Source organism: Pimephales promelas, chromosome 3 (assembly GCF_988280905.1).
Source record: "Pimephales promelas chromosome 3, fPimPro1.hap1.1, whole genome shotgun sequence".
NCBI lineage: Eukaryota > Metazoa > Chordata > Actinopteri > Cypriniformes > Leuciscidae > Pimephales > Pimephales promelas.
Window position 1 is genome coordinate 33,316,041 of NC_142771.1, and position 15,779 is coordinate 33,331,819.

At 42.2% G+C, this 15,779-nt stretch overlaps 1 protein-coding gene across 1 annotated transcript in view; it reads left to right on the forward strand.

The window, feature by feature from the left end:
- The window catches only part of LOC148982054 (vascular cell adhesion protein 1), a 31,180-nt gene extending 15,626 nt beyond the window's left edge, over positions 1-15,554 (forward strand). Inside the window, exons 7-13 of the mRNA XM_089128039.1 lie at positions 411-671; positions 768-1,097; positions 1,306-1,539; positions 4,534-4,800; positions 9,830-10,162; positions 10,275-10,526; positions 15,199-15,554. Coding sequence (XP_088984165.1) covers positions 411-671; positions 768-1,097; positions 1,306-1,539; positions 4,534-4,800; positions 9,830-10,162; positions 10,275-10,526; positions 15,199-15,206 — 1,685 coding nt within the window. The 3' untranslated portion in view covers positions 15,207-15,554. The remainder of the gene's footprint in view (positions 1-410; positions 672-767; positions 1,098-1,305; positions 1,540-4,533; positions 4,801-9,829; positions 10,163-10,274; positions 10,527-15,198) is intronic.
- The last annotated feature ends 225 nt before the right edge of the window (positions 15,555-15,779 follow it).

The window sequence follows — 15,779 nt, forward strand, 5'->3', positions numbered from 1 at the left end:
GACCAAATATGTTTTAAACTTTAGCTTTTACTTTATTGTAGGCTAAATAAAGCTGGGAATGTTCAATTAATTTCCGTTCAGTAAACAAGTTTTGAGTCCTGCCAAAAGATGCCTTTCTACTGAATTAGTAAACCTTTTTTTTTTTTTTTTTGCAATAGACAACAAAATGACAATATGTAATGCAATATGACAATAAACATTTTTCACTAGCTATTAAGACGTCATGATCCCAACTCTATAAAATACAAAACTCTAGTCTAGAGGACTGTGGACCAGTGATCAGTTTGCAGGTCTTAATGACTCTTGGAAAGTTATTTCTGCGTCTGCTTGTAATCTAACACTTCAGTGCTGCTATTCTGTGCTGAATCTTCATCAGTTTCAAATCACATCCTTCTCAATGTGTTTAACAGGTTCATATGCTGATGAATGTCCTCTTCAGCTCAACCCACAGAGAGTTATTGTGGAGTTCGGCGGTCCTGTTTCAGCCGACTGCAGCACTTCTGTCCCGCATAGAGGGTTGGGATGGGAAGCCAGTGAGGGAGCAGTGCCCATGAGTAGAGACAGTCTGATCACATGGAGAGTGTCAGATCTGACAGACTGGGACATAGAGCCAATCTGCTACATAAACTATAAGAAACAGTGTGTAGTATCTCTCCCAGTGACTATTTACAGTGAGTTTCTCTGTTATTGATACTTTTATATTCTCAGCAATATCTACTGTACATTGATGACTGCAGATATCAGAGAGTGTAAATCTTCCTCCACAGAGACTCCAGACAGTGTGTCCATCAGCACTGTGAATCACACCGGACCAATGATGGAGGGAAACCAGTATGAGCTCCAGTGTGACGTTCTCAATGTGGCTCCTGTTCAGAATCTCATTATCAACTGGTACAAAGGACAGACTCTGCTGGATCAAACCAACTTCACTGACACCATCAAGACTCCAGTCAGTAAAACATCTAAACTCCTGATCCGTCCAGACAGAGCTGATGATGGAGATCAGTACTGGTGTGAAGCAAAGCTGGAACTGGGAGAAGAAGGACCTCAACCTCCTCCAACAGCCCCGTCAAAAACACTCAATGTTGAAGTTTTCTGTAGGTTTACTTATTGCTTGCAAAGTTAATTAAATTTAATTTAGTTTATACTTTTTGAAGAGTGCATGAATGATGTGCAATTGTCATATTTCATCATATGCAGAGTTTTACATATTAACTGAGATAATTTGATAAATATTGCATATTATGAATTAAATGAACATAAATATGTTTCAGTTGTGAAAATATGTAGCTCTGTTCTCCTCAGATAAACCAAAACACTCCAGTTCAACAGAAACCCTCAATATAAATGATGAGTTCACGCTAAACTGCACAGTGAAGGCAAACCCGGCTCCCACGTACTCATGGCAGTCAGAACATCTGAAAGAGACGATCAAGTCCTCAGTGCTTCAGTCCTCCACGCTCCGTTCAGGAAACTACACGTGCATCGCCACAAACTCTCAGGGAAACGACACCAAAGTGTTCATCCTCAAGTCTACAGGTTGGTAATAAATGAAAAGATAAATGAACTGCATATCATCTGTCTGTTCGATAAAATGTAATTTGCTTAGTTTTGAATATAATTTAATAAATGTTAATTTAGACATTTTGCTTTAAATTTCTTTTTATTTATTTAGCTTAGTCATTTTGCTCTGATTGAAAATGGGGAAGGAATTGAGGGCACATTTGTGAAATAACTGATGACTTCCTTGAGTCATTTGTACTGATATATGACAAAAACTCTTTCTGGATGTCGGGTCGAGTGTTTCCTCAGCAGCTCCAGCTCTACTCGACCTGTCAGTGGCTGACTGGCGGCTGCCAGTGGTTGTCTGTCAGTCTGCCTTTGGCAAGTTTCAGAAACCATTGATTTTTGACAGTTTTTGTGTTTTGTGTTCCTCCCTTTATAGCTCATTTATTATGTATCTGTTGAAATTATTGTTATTAGTAGTAGGATCCCAATTTAATAGTCAAATGGCCATCAGACTGGCAGTTTACAGACGCTTGCTGGACGCTCATCCAGTCAGCCGCGGGTGATCAGCGAATATAACGCGTTGTCTGACACTCTCGCTAAAAGGAAATAAATTGTTTTCTTATTATGAATATAATGTCATGCCTTTATTATTGTGTATGATTGGTGTTTTGGGTACTGTTGTCCCGATTGGAATAACAGTCCACAAAATAGCAATCATAAATAAAGAACATTATTCATATCAACAGATTTATAATAAATGAGCTATAAAGGGAGGAACACAAAACACAAAAACTGTCAAAAATCAGTGGTTTCTGAAACTTGCCAAAGGCAGACTGACAGACAAATAGCCAGCCACTGACAGGTCACGTAACATGCCAGCCAGTCACGTGACCTGCCAGTGGTGGCTCCTGCCAGCCAGTTGAAGATTGAACCCCTACTGTATTTTTGTGTAACGTGGACTTCAATGTTTAATTTGTGTGACTTTACCAAAGCATTTGATTTGTAAGCATATGTATTCCTTCAGTTGCGAGTCCGCTTTACCCTGACGTTTCAGGATTATCCCCGGCAGGTGCGCACGGACTGGGTTCGGTAACCAGGTTTTCAATGACCAAAAAATAATTCAGACTGACAAAATAATAAAAAATACGTTCTTCTTCTTTCAAATGATAATAATAATACAAATAATAATAACGACATCCTTCTTCTAAATAACAATAAGCATCATTAATACAAATCATAATAATAAGAAGAATACTATTACAAATTGTCATGCAATTATTAATGTGAATGAATGGTAGGCCTACTTCATCACATCATCATCTTCATCATCACTATTATACATGTGACGTGATTCGAAATTGAATGCTAATTTCAAAAGACGTGCTTTGTACAGATGTTGGTCTTAGTTTTGTTTTATTTTATTACAGTTTTTCTCAAATGCTAAAACACATTTCACAAACGTTTCGTCCATGTTCTCCAATGTCTAAACACAACACCCTTTTCTAAAGCTACATAAACACAACCACACCTTTTCCCTTCAAAACTCAAACTTTCACACCAAAAGAGCAGCTTGAAGCTTTCAAAAATGTAAACACTATACACATCATTACACACTACAGCAAAACAATTGAAAACACAATGCTCAATTTGTGAGGTTTGTTGTAAAAACCACCTGCCACCTCCCTCAACCCCTACCCTTACAGAAAGAGGAGCCATTTAGAGACCATAATATCATCTAGAGACTTGTTTGCTGGCCATCCACAACCAACCATTTTTTGATGTTTGATGTGAAAACTTTATAAACAAAAACAAATTAGCTACTATAGCGGCTATGTGTGATTGTTACGAAACTTTCTAAATCACTGCGGAGTCATTTAACACCCAAGGGAGTAATTATTACTTTAAACATAAATCTAAACCTCATACTTTTTAAATGAAGACTTCTTTGTGTCTCTTTTGTGTAATGTATTACACAGTGACCTGAGCGACTTCGGTCTGCCAAAGCTTCCTGTGAGTGTGTGTTGGCATAGCAACCTGGCTGCAGTGAAGCATTTTAAGACAGCCAGTCAGAACTCAGTAGATTTTAGACCAACATAAATGCATAAACGGTGACATCTCTGTGAGGTATAGAAATAATGACAATACACTGAGTAATCTTCAAATTGAATATAGTCTCTGGATGATGTTGTGATCCACTGAAACAATCAACAGTGTAATTGGCAATTTTAGTTGAATGACAAATTAGTTGCTAATCCGATTATAAAACTATAGACGTTGTAAATTTAAGATTCATTAATAATCTCATTTCAGATTTCAGTACACTACTCTCAGGTGTGATAAATAAAGACTGACACTTTACAAAAAACAGGGGGGCGAATGCAAAATATTAAAGTGTGAGCAGAGGGAGAGCTGATTCTAATGAGGCCCACTGCTTCAATTCCCCCTTCAGGCCTTTCAGTACAAGGGAAGGCTTTTGTTGGCTCTCACAGTTCAGTTTTTTGTTGCCAAGCAAGACCGAGTCGGAATTCCTCTTGCCTCTGTGTCCAGGATATAGCAGATTTCCACCTATTTCATCAAAATGAAAAACAATCTCTTATGCTTTCTTTGTCTGTCCATTATCGGAATAGGTAAGATGTTGCAGTGTGCAAATTAACGCTAGTTGTTTTATTGTATTTCAGGTTACGCAAAGAGTAAACAATTATACAGTGTATATCTGTTGAAGGACTCACAGTTGCTAAATTCTTATGAAAACCTGCAGAATTTTTCATACCATTTTTTGGCAGTGTGTAAAGTTCGCTCAAGAAATATTTTACACTTTATAAACGGTGGTTTCTGAATGTAATGTGTTAGTAGAAAGATAAGAAAGATATAAGTTACAGTTATATTTACAATCTGTTGGAAAGCATTCTGGTTGGCTGCACAATAATTTATTTTTAAAATGCAAGAAAATATTTAAATCTTCATATAGTTGTATTCATATGATAAATGTGATTTTGATGATATTCTGATGCACACCTCCTTCAGTGACAGGTGACAGTTGCTCCCTAGAGATCTCTCCCTCCAGAGTTGTGGTGAAATTTGGGGATGCGGTGTCAGCCAGCTGTGTGGCCTCTCGTCCTGTACGTGTCCTGGGATGGGAATCGGTCATTGCCGCATCGCACACTCAGCGTGACCTCAGCGTTCAGTGGCGGGTGGACAGTTTGACTGACTGGATTGAGGAGCCAATCTGCTATGGTGTTTTTTTCACTGCACCCAGGCAGTGTGAGGAAAAACTTAACCTAGTTCTATACAGTGAGTACAGTATTTAAAATCATGATCTGAAAAAAAGTCTGATTTTTAAAGGGCTAATTAATGCAAAAGTTTAAATCATGAATCACCCCCCCCCACCCCCCGCAAAAAAAAACTCTATAAACATAGTGTCATTTAAAAGTATTCTGATATGCAAGTAATTGTTCCGTAATTACATTAAACCTAGCATATGCAACCTCATTGGATAAATATGCCTGTGTACAATATTGCGAAAACATAACTATACAGTACGTACAATTGCTGTTTACAGCTGGAATTAACATTATAATGCTGATCTGACTCAGAAAGGGGAGAGTTGGACCCAAATATGTTTCAAACTATTAGTGAAACAAGGAACATCAGGAGCAGAACGGAAATTGTCTGCCTGAGAGCCAAGGAACAAGACACTACGAATGCCGTATATGGGAACTCCTCTCCTACTCCAGGGAACCGAGGTTACGAAAGTAACCAGAGATGTTCCCTATCAAGGCTACAGCACTGCGACATTACGAATGTCCAGCCCGTTCTCATCCTTTAGGGTCACATAGAACGCTATATGACAAAACGGCGCTATACTACGCACATGGCACCCGTTATCGTTAATATAACACGCAAACCCAAGTCGTCATAAATCCTTTAGCGTAATATGAGACTACCCTACCCTACCCCACACCTAAACCTACCCATCACAGCGCGTGTTATATTAACGATAACGGGTGCCATGTGCGTAGTATAGCGCCGTTTTGTCATATAGCGTTCTATATGACGCTAAAGGATGAGAATGCGTTGGAATGTCATATATGGGAACTGTTTAAAATCCAGCCATGATGTCTAATGGCGCTTTTCCACTGCATAGTACGGTACGGTTCGGTTCGGTACCGCTCACTTGTGGTGCTTTTCCACTGCATGGTACGTACAGTACGGTTCGCTTCAGGTCGCTTTAAATGGTACCTGGTCTGTTGAGGTTCCAAGCGTACCATACCGGTACTAAAATGTGACGTGAAACACTGCAGATCACTGATTGGTCAGACAGAATCGTCACTACCAGCGTCACTACTAGCGTCATTGGATTTGCGACACGAGACACTTTTTTAGCAGTATTTTTGTTTTGCTGCCATCAGCCTCATTTTAAACACATTTTTCCGTCTAGCAGTTAAAAACAACCACATACCGAGAATCAGGAACACCATCCCCTCGATAGTCTGCTTTGTTCCTGTGTTGTGGGTTTGAAAATGTGGCGCTTTTAAGATGATGTCATGGCAGTAGAGGCGCGCGCAAATAACGATCAGTCCCACACACTTTGAAGGGGTACTACTGCAGTGGAAACGCAAAGCGAGCCGAACTGTTCTGCGCCGAGTCGAAGCGTACTGGGCCGAACCGTACCGTACTATGCAGTGAAAAAGCGCCTTAACACTCCACAGAAGACAGACCCAATACCAACACCGCCTCCCCAGAAAGCAAGCATCCAATAGGCTGAGGTTAGCCAATAGAGAACCACTAAGCTCTGATAGGCCAAAACAGACCAATCGCTTGCTCACAAAACACTGCCCGAATTTGCACCGAGGGCATATCCTACTTGTAAAATCTGGCAGTATTCTGAGAAGACCAGCCAACTGCAAGACATAAATCCCGAATAGGCCTACCCTTAGTCTACGCCCACAAAGAGGAAATCCCCCTCTTCGAATGGGCCTTAATGTTATGGGGGCATTCCTACCCCAGGCAATCATAAGTCAACACAATAGAGTCCTCGATCCAGTGAGCAAGCCTCTGTTTTGAGACCCCCCGTCCTTTGTTGCGTCCACCAAAGCACACAAACAGCAGATCCAATTGTCGGAACGTGGCCGAGCGAGAAATATTCTCCTGGAGTGCTCTGGCCGGACATACAGCACTCTGAGCATCCGAAACTTGAGAAGTTGATGGCTCAGTGAATAGGGTAGGCAGTGAAACAATCTGTGCTTTAAACTGGGTATTGAACAATTTAGGGACATAGCCCGGCCTCGGGCTGAGCGTCACATTAGTTTCCCGGCCCAAAGCGAATACAATCTTCACTCACAGAGAAGGCCTGTAAATCCCCAACCGAAGCGCAGGGTGGAAGCCTCTAAAACCAAAGACAAATGCCACGATGGTACCGAAGGTGACCGTGCAAGGCATAACCTCTTGGCTCCTTTGAGGAACCCAATCACCGACGTATGTCTAACAATAGGCTGCCCGTCAACAGGGGAATGAAACGCGGCGATAGCGGCCGCATACACTTACACACAGAGTGGATGGAAAGCTCCCCTCGTCCATCCTATATTGAAGAAAGCGCAGGATCTCTGACACAGAACAACTCCTTGAGTTCATATCGACTTCCTGACATTTAGAAAAACCTCCCCACTTCAGGGCATACAGGCGCTTGGTGGATGGGGCTTGCGCTTCTGCGATGGTGCTCAATGCTCACGATTGCAGCACGTCCAGTAACGGCCACACATGAAGGCTCCACAGCCCGGGACTGGGAAGCCAGATTGATCCTTTTGCCTGAGACAGCAGGTCCTTCCTGAGTGGGATCTCCCATGGCCACCCTGTCAGTAACTCCACTAAGTCTGCAAACCATGGCTGATTCTGCCAGTTCGGAGCTACCAGAGTCACCACTGCTCTCTCCTCCCTGATTTTCCACAACACCATGGGCAGAATCTTCACCGGAGGAAAAGCATAAAGGCAAACTTTCGGCCACTGCGCAGTCAGCACGTCCTCCTTCCGGGCAGAGTGAGACAGCGAGAAGAACATCTGACAATGCGTGTTCTTGCTCATCGCGAAGAGATCGACCTCTGCTCTGCCGAAACGCCTCCTAATTAGCTGCACCTTTCCCGGGTGAAGCCTCCATTCCCCTTGAGGAATGCCATTCCTCGAGAGCATGTCCGCCCCGTGATTCAGAATGCCGGGGATGTGACCCGGTCTAACCGAGAGGAAAAAAACGGTCCGCCCACAACAGAAGAGATTCGGCCAGTTTGAATAGGGCTCTGGAATGCACGCCACCCTGACGATTTATATACAAGACTACGGATGTGTTGTCGGTGCGAATCAACACATGCTGGTGCTCCAGCTGAGACTGGAAGGCTTCGAGGGCTAGGGAGACCCCCTTTAGTTCCAAAGGATTTATGTGCCACTCTGCCTGCTTCTCTAGCCACCGACTCAAAGCGGTCTTGCCTAGGCAGACTCCCCCATCCAGTGGTCGATGCGTCTGTTAGGAGGGACACCCGATCTGAAAAGCTCCGGGTTCTTCCACAGAGCTAGCGTGCAAACGCAGCCTGGAGTGACCCTAATGCGCTTGTGGCCGCAATTACACATACTTGAGCGACGTACGCTTTCAGCCAGTGTTGAAGCGGTCTCATATGCAGGTGACACCCGCTACCATTCATCCTAATAACCTCTGAAATTCCTTCAGTGGGACAAGCTTGCCAGGTCTGAAGAGACTGAGAGAGGTGCTCAGTGCCTCCGCTCCTTCTGGTGAGAGATGCGCTCTCATTCTCACCGAATCCAAGTGCACTCCCACCACTCCCAGTGGTGGACTGGCTCTGTGAGAGCACACTCTTCTTATTGTTCACCTTCAAACCAAGCACCTCTAAGTCACGAAGGAGGGCTTCGACATGGCCGATCACCGTTTCTTTCGATTGGGCGAGAACCAGCCCGTCGTCTAGTGCATCCCGCTCTAGCTGAGGGGGGAAAATACCACGTCCACACATTTCGAAAAGGTTTGAGGCATGAGGGTTAAACCGAACAGAAGCACTGTGTACTGGTACACCGAATTCTCAAACGCAAACCTCAGGAATCGCCTGTGACGCTTTACTATCTGGATATGAAAGTACGCATCCTTTAGAGCTACTGAAGCAAACCAAAACACTTTAAACACATGAGATAATGAGGAGCTGACAAGGGAGAGGTGAAGGTGATGAATAAAAAATAACTAGGGTTGCTGTGGTGGCACACAAGGGTACAAGGCAACTAAACACATGAACACCGAAACAAACAGAAAACACGTGAACTCAACATCAAGGCTAACACAAAACCGGGGAAACAAGACAGGAATGCAATAAACATTAAGTGGCAGTCAAAACAACAACAACCTTTTCACACAAATTATGAGCCAGATTATGTAAGGAATAATTCATTTTATCCATTGAATTATTTGAAAATAATGCACACTCAAGGTGGTAATGTGGTCATAACGCGAAGCAGATTATCTTTCAATAATTCAATGGCCCAGTCGATAATCGAGTAAATTATCCTTCTTATACTACTGGTAACTAACCTCAAAACAATGTTCAGATGATGAATTTATCCTTAAAAAGCTCTTGTGTGTACAACTAATTTCTTACACATCTAACCAAGCCTCCATTGCTAATTTTAAAAAGTCATTTTAGAGCAATGAGCGCAGTTAGAAAGAGAGAGAGCCTCACATGTACGGATTTTCTGATGTAGCAAATTGCTCAGTAGCTCAAATGGTACAGCATTACACTTATTTGCGACGTGAAGCGCTCAGGAATGAGTCAAGATAAAAACTTGTAGAAGCAAGCAAAAAGGCCGTTTTAGAAAATGCATTTTTATCTGACATTTGTTAACATCACTTAGGTTTAGGTGTAACGTGTATGTTAATTTCAAACGTGATAGAGCATTAGCACCACCGGTAATTAATTTCTGAACTGCCTTGAAACGTACAACCCCTAACTTAATAAAAGGTTTTCCAATGAGCCTGTGTGGTACCATTTTTTTTTTTTTTTTAGAATATGAGCAGAACTCAGATTTCAAAAGCTCTGGTGGAGAAAAAGATTATCAGTCAATAATGAGAGTGAATAAATGATGAGCCAGTTTTCCTTTTAGGAGTGAACAATTCCTTTACTTTTGGTTACTAAGTATTTTTTAATCATGATTAAACAAGTATAACAGCTTGTGCAAGAAACTGACCAGCATACAAAACAAGACCACTTGAAATTAAAATGCTTGTTTAAATATCCTCATTAAATATCACTGATTAAATTGCCAATTGTCTCCACAGAGAAACCAGACAGCGTGTCTATAAGTTTAGTGAATCACAGCAGTCCAGTGGTGGTGGGAAGAGAGTACGAGCTACAGTGTGAGGTGCAGAACGTCGCACCTGTTCAGTACCTTGTTTTAAGATGGTACAGAGGACAAACCGAGGTTTACAACCACTCGTTCTCAGAGTTATCCCCTGCGACGCCAGTCCAGGTGTCCTCCACCTTGCTGATTGTCCCAAACAGAGCTGATGATGGAGCTCAGTACAGGTGTGAAGCAGAGCTGGAACTGGGAGCAGAAGGACCTCAACCTCCTCCCACAGTTCAGTCTGAAGTTCTCAAAATTGCTGTTCAATGTAAGTGAGTAAAAGCACCAACACCCAATAGTTCAAACATTTTATTTTATGTTAATAGCTATCAATGTGAATATACCGTTTTTAATGCATGCTACATTTTTTTTTTAATCAGATCCACCTGACTTCCGCAGTCAAGAGGAAGAGATACTGGAAATCAGTGAAGATAGTGAAATGGTACTGGATTGTACTGCGGAGGGTAACCCGCCACCTGTTTACATCTGGACTTCATCAAACCTTCAGGAAAAGGCTGATAACCAGCCTGTTTTGACCGCTGCATCTTTGGGCCCAGGGGTGTATACATGCACTGCGTCTAATATCCTGGGGAAAAGGAGCAAACAGTTTGTCATCAAACACAAATCCAAAGGTGAGAGCATTTAAACCACATTAGAAAGGTAAATGTTAATGTTTTGTCCCCCTAAAGCAACATGACGCATTGAGCTATTTACTGTAAGTTTTACATAAAGTTAAAATAAAGAGAACCCTAAAATATTTGCCTCTGAGTCTGAGAAGAAAGCACCTTGCACAGCAAATATATACACATGCAGCTTTAGATGAACACTGAACACGCTAAATTAACCCCTTATCTTAGGGCCATACTGTTTTAGCAGAGGAAGTTGCTCAACTGCATTTGCGAGAAAATCTGCCTGACACCTTTGTGAGAAAATGGAGCCAAGAAATCTCATAAAAAGCCAAGTGTCTCACAATCATAACAGACATATATGCATTTGTACATGGATGAAAATGATTTTGTGGTGAATTGATTTCCATTACACGAGAGTAGATGTTAAACAACATGCTGATTTGTACTCGGCTTTTGCCAATATGAGCACAAACTCAGATGTAGATTTACAGTAAACTATGCTTCTCCATCCATTTACGCTTCTTTCCATTCGGTGGTGTTACTCCCCTTCTGTCCGACGTTAACGGCTGCAGTGTACTTAGCGCGTCAGCACACACGATGGCTGCAACTACAGTATGGTCTCCCCAGTGGACCAGCACCTCAACCGTCTGAATTGAGCCGAGTAGGGGACATCTCTAGGGTCTTGGTGTGGGCACCTTCCGTCCTCATTGACTAGCCCACAACACCTCAAGAGGGCTCGACAGTGACTCTGGCATCCCAGAGTCACCCCCCTCCGTCCCCCACTCAACTCAGCCTAGATTACTGACCTCTACATCCCTCCTGCTGTTGAGACCTACCCACAATCACACAATCTCTCCACAACCCAACCATACACGCCAATCCATTTGACGAAGGCTGTCGGGCTCCACTGGTGCATTTCAGTGGCAACAGTTCCGTATGGCATACCACCTACCGCAAAACACAATATCTGCCCAACCACCCGTCATTCACGTAAAATACACAGGAACGTAATGACAAATACTATGCAACCTATACAAATAAACCAACAGACTCTTCAAGTTTTTCAAGGATTCTACAAAACCGTAGCGTGGCGGCCTGTACACAGCCAGCTAGAATCTTTCCGTCTAAACCACAGCCAGTTGCTGCTCCTTACTACTGCTTCAGATAAGTTCTTTACTGTGCGACACAACTCTTGGCCACTGAATCCGACGTCTCTGAGGAACCGGGTTGTAGAGTGTGCCACAAAATCCTCAACAACCCACTTCCACTGGATAAACCTGGACTTTCCATCCTCACTGTTCTGCTTCAGTGACCAGATGAGTATACCGCAGGTTCTTCCTCTCATATGCCTTATCTACAGCATCCTCCCATGGCACTGTTAGCTCTATCAGTTGAACAATGCGTGCAGATCCAGACCACAAAACAATATCTGGTCATAAGTTAGTGGTGCCAATCTCAGTTGGAAAAATAAGCCGTTGATCAAGATCAGCCAGCAGCTTCCAGTTGTCCTGGGCAACAATTGGTGTTAACACCTTTTCTTGGTGGTTGCTTGCCTGGGTGGAGGAATATTATCTACTGCGTGTTATGTTTTGCTAGAACAGGCGGCAACTTATTGGTCATACTACGTCTGATTTCCAATGCTGAAGCCAAACATCGTAGTACTTGGTCATGGCGTCAAGTAAACTGACCTTGGCTAAGAGCCACCTTACATCCTGTCAATGTGCCTTAATGTGGCAGGTGATGAACACAAAGGAAAAGAGGGATCCTCTCCAACCCAGAGGTTTAGGTTCTGCGGTGATGGGAGGACATCATATGTTGACCTAATAAGGAAACTGATCCTACTCTCTTCCATTGACCAAAGGTCTTGCCAGCCCATCTTGCGTTGTTCCATACTCTCCCATCTCATCCACTCTCCCTGCTTTGCCTGGGAAATGGCCTTTATACACCTCATCCTCTCCTCCTGCTTTCGCACCTCGTTGACTACCAGCTTCCTCCTTTGAGCTGGGGAGCTAAACTGAGGCCAAAACCCCCTCTTCCATGCTGTACCTGTCCCACGATATCCCCAATTTGAAGAGCAGCCTTTGCCTCTACTACACATTTCTTTGCTGACCACTTTCTACCAGTTTTTAACACAGGGGCTGCCTCCCTTACACATTTGTTGCGTGAGGTCATACTAAGGTCATTTCCAGTCTGACCTTGGTGCACTTAAACTCCTCGGTTAAAGCAGAGACTGGCAACTGCAATAATCCTTTAAATTCCCACTCTGCTGAGGCAGCGTGGAAGTCCCAGCCATTTCCTGATGTATGAACTTATTAACGCTTCCAGCTTATCCACTGTTGTCAAAGAAACCTCGTACACAGTCAGTCGCAACAGCAACCTCGGGAGTAGACCGAACTGAAAGAACCACAGTTTTAGCTTGCCTGGTAGAGCACAGCTGTTTATGCTCTTCAACCCTTCGACTGCTTGCCGTCTAACTTCTCCCACTCGAACTCTGTCCTTTAGATCCTCATCGTACCAAGACTCTTCACTGGCTTCCCCGAAACTGTTGGTATTGCCTCACCATTAATGAAGAATGTTTTATCTGCTACCTTTCCTTTAACTATCGAGATGGTCTTTGATTTAGAGGGCTTAAATTGCCAGGAGTCACCATAAAATTAATTAATGTTATATAATTCAGTATGATGAAATGTTAGAATATGATTTGTATGTTATAATGTTGATCTAGCTTACTGCTAGTGTCATACAGCTGCCACACAACTTAACTAACAACATTCACCACACTCAAATGCAGTTTAGTATAGTGTAACTGTTAGTGCAAGTGTAACAGTGCTGCGTTACCTCAGGTTTAATTCCTCTAATAAACTGTCCTGTGTGAGAATTGATTCAGCACTTGCGTGTAGTTCGGTAGAATGAAATGTCCTTATTCCTTTATATCCGCGGGACTCGCGTTGCGCGCGGCGCTGGTATATGTCTCATTAGCAATCGTGCCCTGCTTCACACCACAGTCATGATATAAACATCAATGTATTCACTCATTCATAAAAGTGTGACGACAAGATCCATAATTTCGCTTGATGCTTTGCATCATCGATATACGCCTTTGTTATTGTAAGAGGTTAGCGACCCCTGGTGGCGAAAAATCCTACATATTGTACCTTTAAGTAAAACATTTTCAGTGTACTAGATTTGGTATTTGTTCAATGGTTACATGCAATTTGTGGGATGGTTTGTATCTATTTGTGAAATATCATCTAGGCTAATTTATTTCTATTTGCAAAATAGAATACATATTTGTTACTCCACTGCATTTTCACTCAAATTGACCTTTTTACTCAAATTGACCATTGCTTTCTGTTTGTTTGCGAGTCGAGTTTTCCTTTGTAAAGCTGGATGAGTTTGTTTGCAAAATGCTGGATTTGTTTGTTTAATTATGGCATAATATTAACTCCATAGAAAACAACTCTCTCCAATATTAAAGGGTAACTAAACCCCTGGTCAGAGCCTGACTCCACCCACTAGCAATATTTGAAAAATGCTGAAAAAATGGGCAGACCCCAGCGGGGCCAGGGGGCGTGCACCTGAGACCCGCCGTGAGTGACAGCTGCTGTCAGACTCTAAAATAGAGCGAGACTGGAGTGACTCAAGTAGCTGCCTTTGCAACAGAGCGGCCATTTGAAGTCGAGGACTTTTCTCCCTCACCTTCACCTTCACCTGAAGTGGATGAGGGTGAATTATATATAGACACAGGGCCAAATCCATTCGAGCTGCTGGCTCAAACTGCGGTCTTAACTCCCGCATCGCGACCGGCATCTGATGAGTTATGTCGTCGAGTTGATCTCAATAGCGCACGCTGGCATATATTCATCTTGATATTATGCCGCTATATGAAAAAATCCAGCAAAATGCACCGGCTCGTTTGTCGGCCCCAGAGGATTAACTAACTAGATGCTATTATATGCTATCCTGATCGTTTTCAATACTCATAAATCCAACTCCTGACTCGCTACAGTAGTTTTGACGGAACCAGATGCTTTTATACCAGGGGCTGCCAAGGGCGTGGTGAGCTCGCACCAAGGGTGTGACAGAGTGCGTCTGAGAGTTCGCTACGTCAGCAAGTACCCCTACTGCAGGAGCTTTCCGTTTAACCTGAAGAGGGCAGCACTCAGACGTTTTTACACCATATATTTGAAAATCAAAACACTTTATACTCAATTGTCAAAAAATGTACTCGAATCAATGAACAGCATTTATGAAGCTCCATTCTTACAGATCATTAACTAAAAAAAGTTGTTTTGGTGTTTAGTTACCCTTTAAGAATTTGGACCGCAGTACACATTTCAACCACTAGCTGTCAATCTCACATACTGCACCTCAATGACTATGACAGTTCAGTTATGAAAGTTCTGTCATTTATTAAGCTTCATGTTCCAAACCTGTGGAGTATTGCTTAGAAAAGGAATCACATTTCTCTCATTGTTTTGGGAGATTTAAAAATATAAAAATATGATTTTAAGATCCTCCTGTTTGTCTCCAATACTTCTTTTATTTTGTTTTGACAGATTTACATACTGTAAATGAGTTTTGTTTCTGTAAATGTTTGTTTCTGTATCTCTAAACGTTCAGGTGCATTTTTATTCAGCTAATCTGTCATTCACCATTGTTGTGTGTGTTACAGGTGTTTAAGCCCAGAGACCATGAGAACGAACCGAAGACATCTAGATACACGCTCAGGACTTTCTGAACGTGGCCGATCAAAATCTAGCTCTAGCTGTGTTACATTTTAGATCTACTGTATATGTTACCTTTTAGGGGACTCTCATTTCAGGGGTTATGATTTGTTAAATATGAGAGTCAAACCTACATACAGCATGTGTAAAATCTATAGTTAGCATTATTAATATTTTGTGTAAGGTAATTTTAACAGAGCATTTGTATGTTCCATGACACATTGTGTTTGCTCTGACATTTTAATAATTTTGCAGATATTTACTCACCAAATAATAAAAAAAGTAAAAAAAACTGTGAATACAATACTAAAGAGTACATTTCATTACATTCACAAGCATGTTTCATTGAATGCTCTTACACACCGAGCCTGCATGTTTTTTCTTTTGTTTTTATTTTTAAAAAATTGGCTTGCATCAAAGGAAACTAAATTTGTACATTATTTTGAATATATAATCGAATATCTTTGATTATGATGTTATTATTTAATTAATCTATTGACAGTCTTTGCAACTACCACTTTCAAGCCCC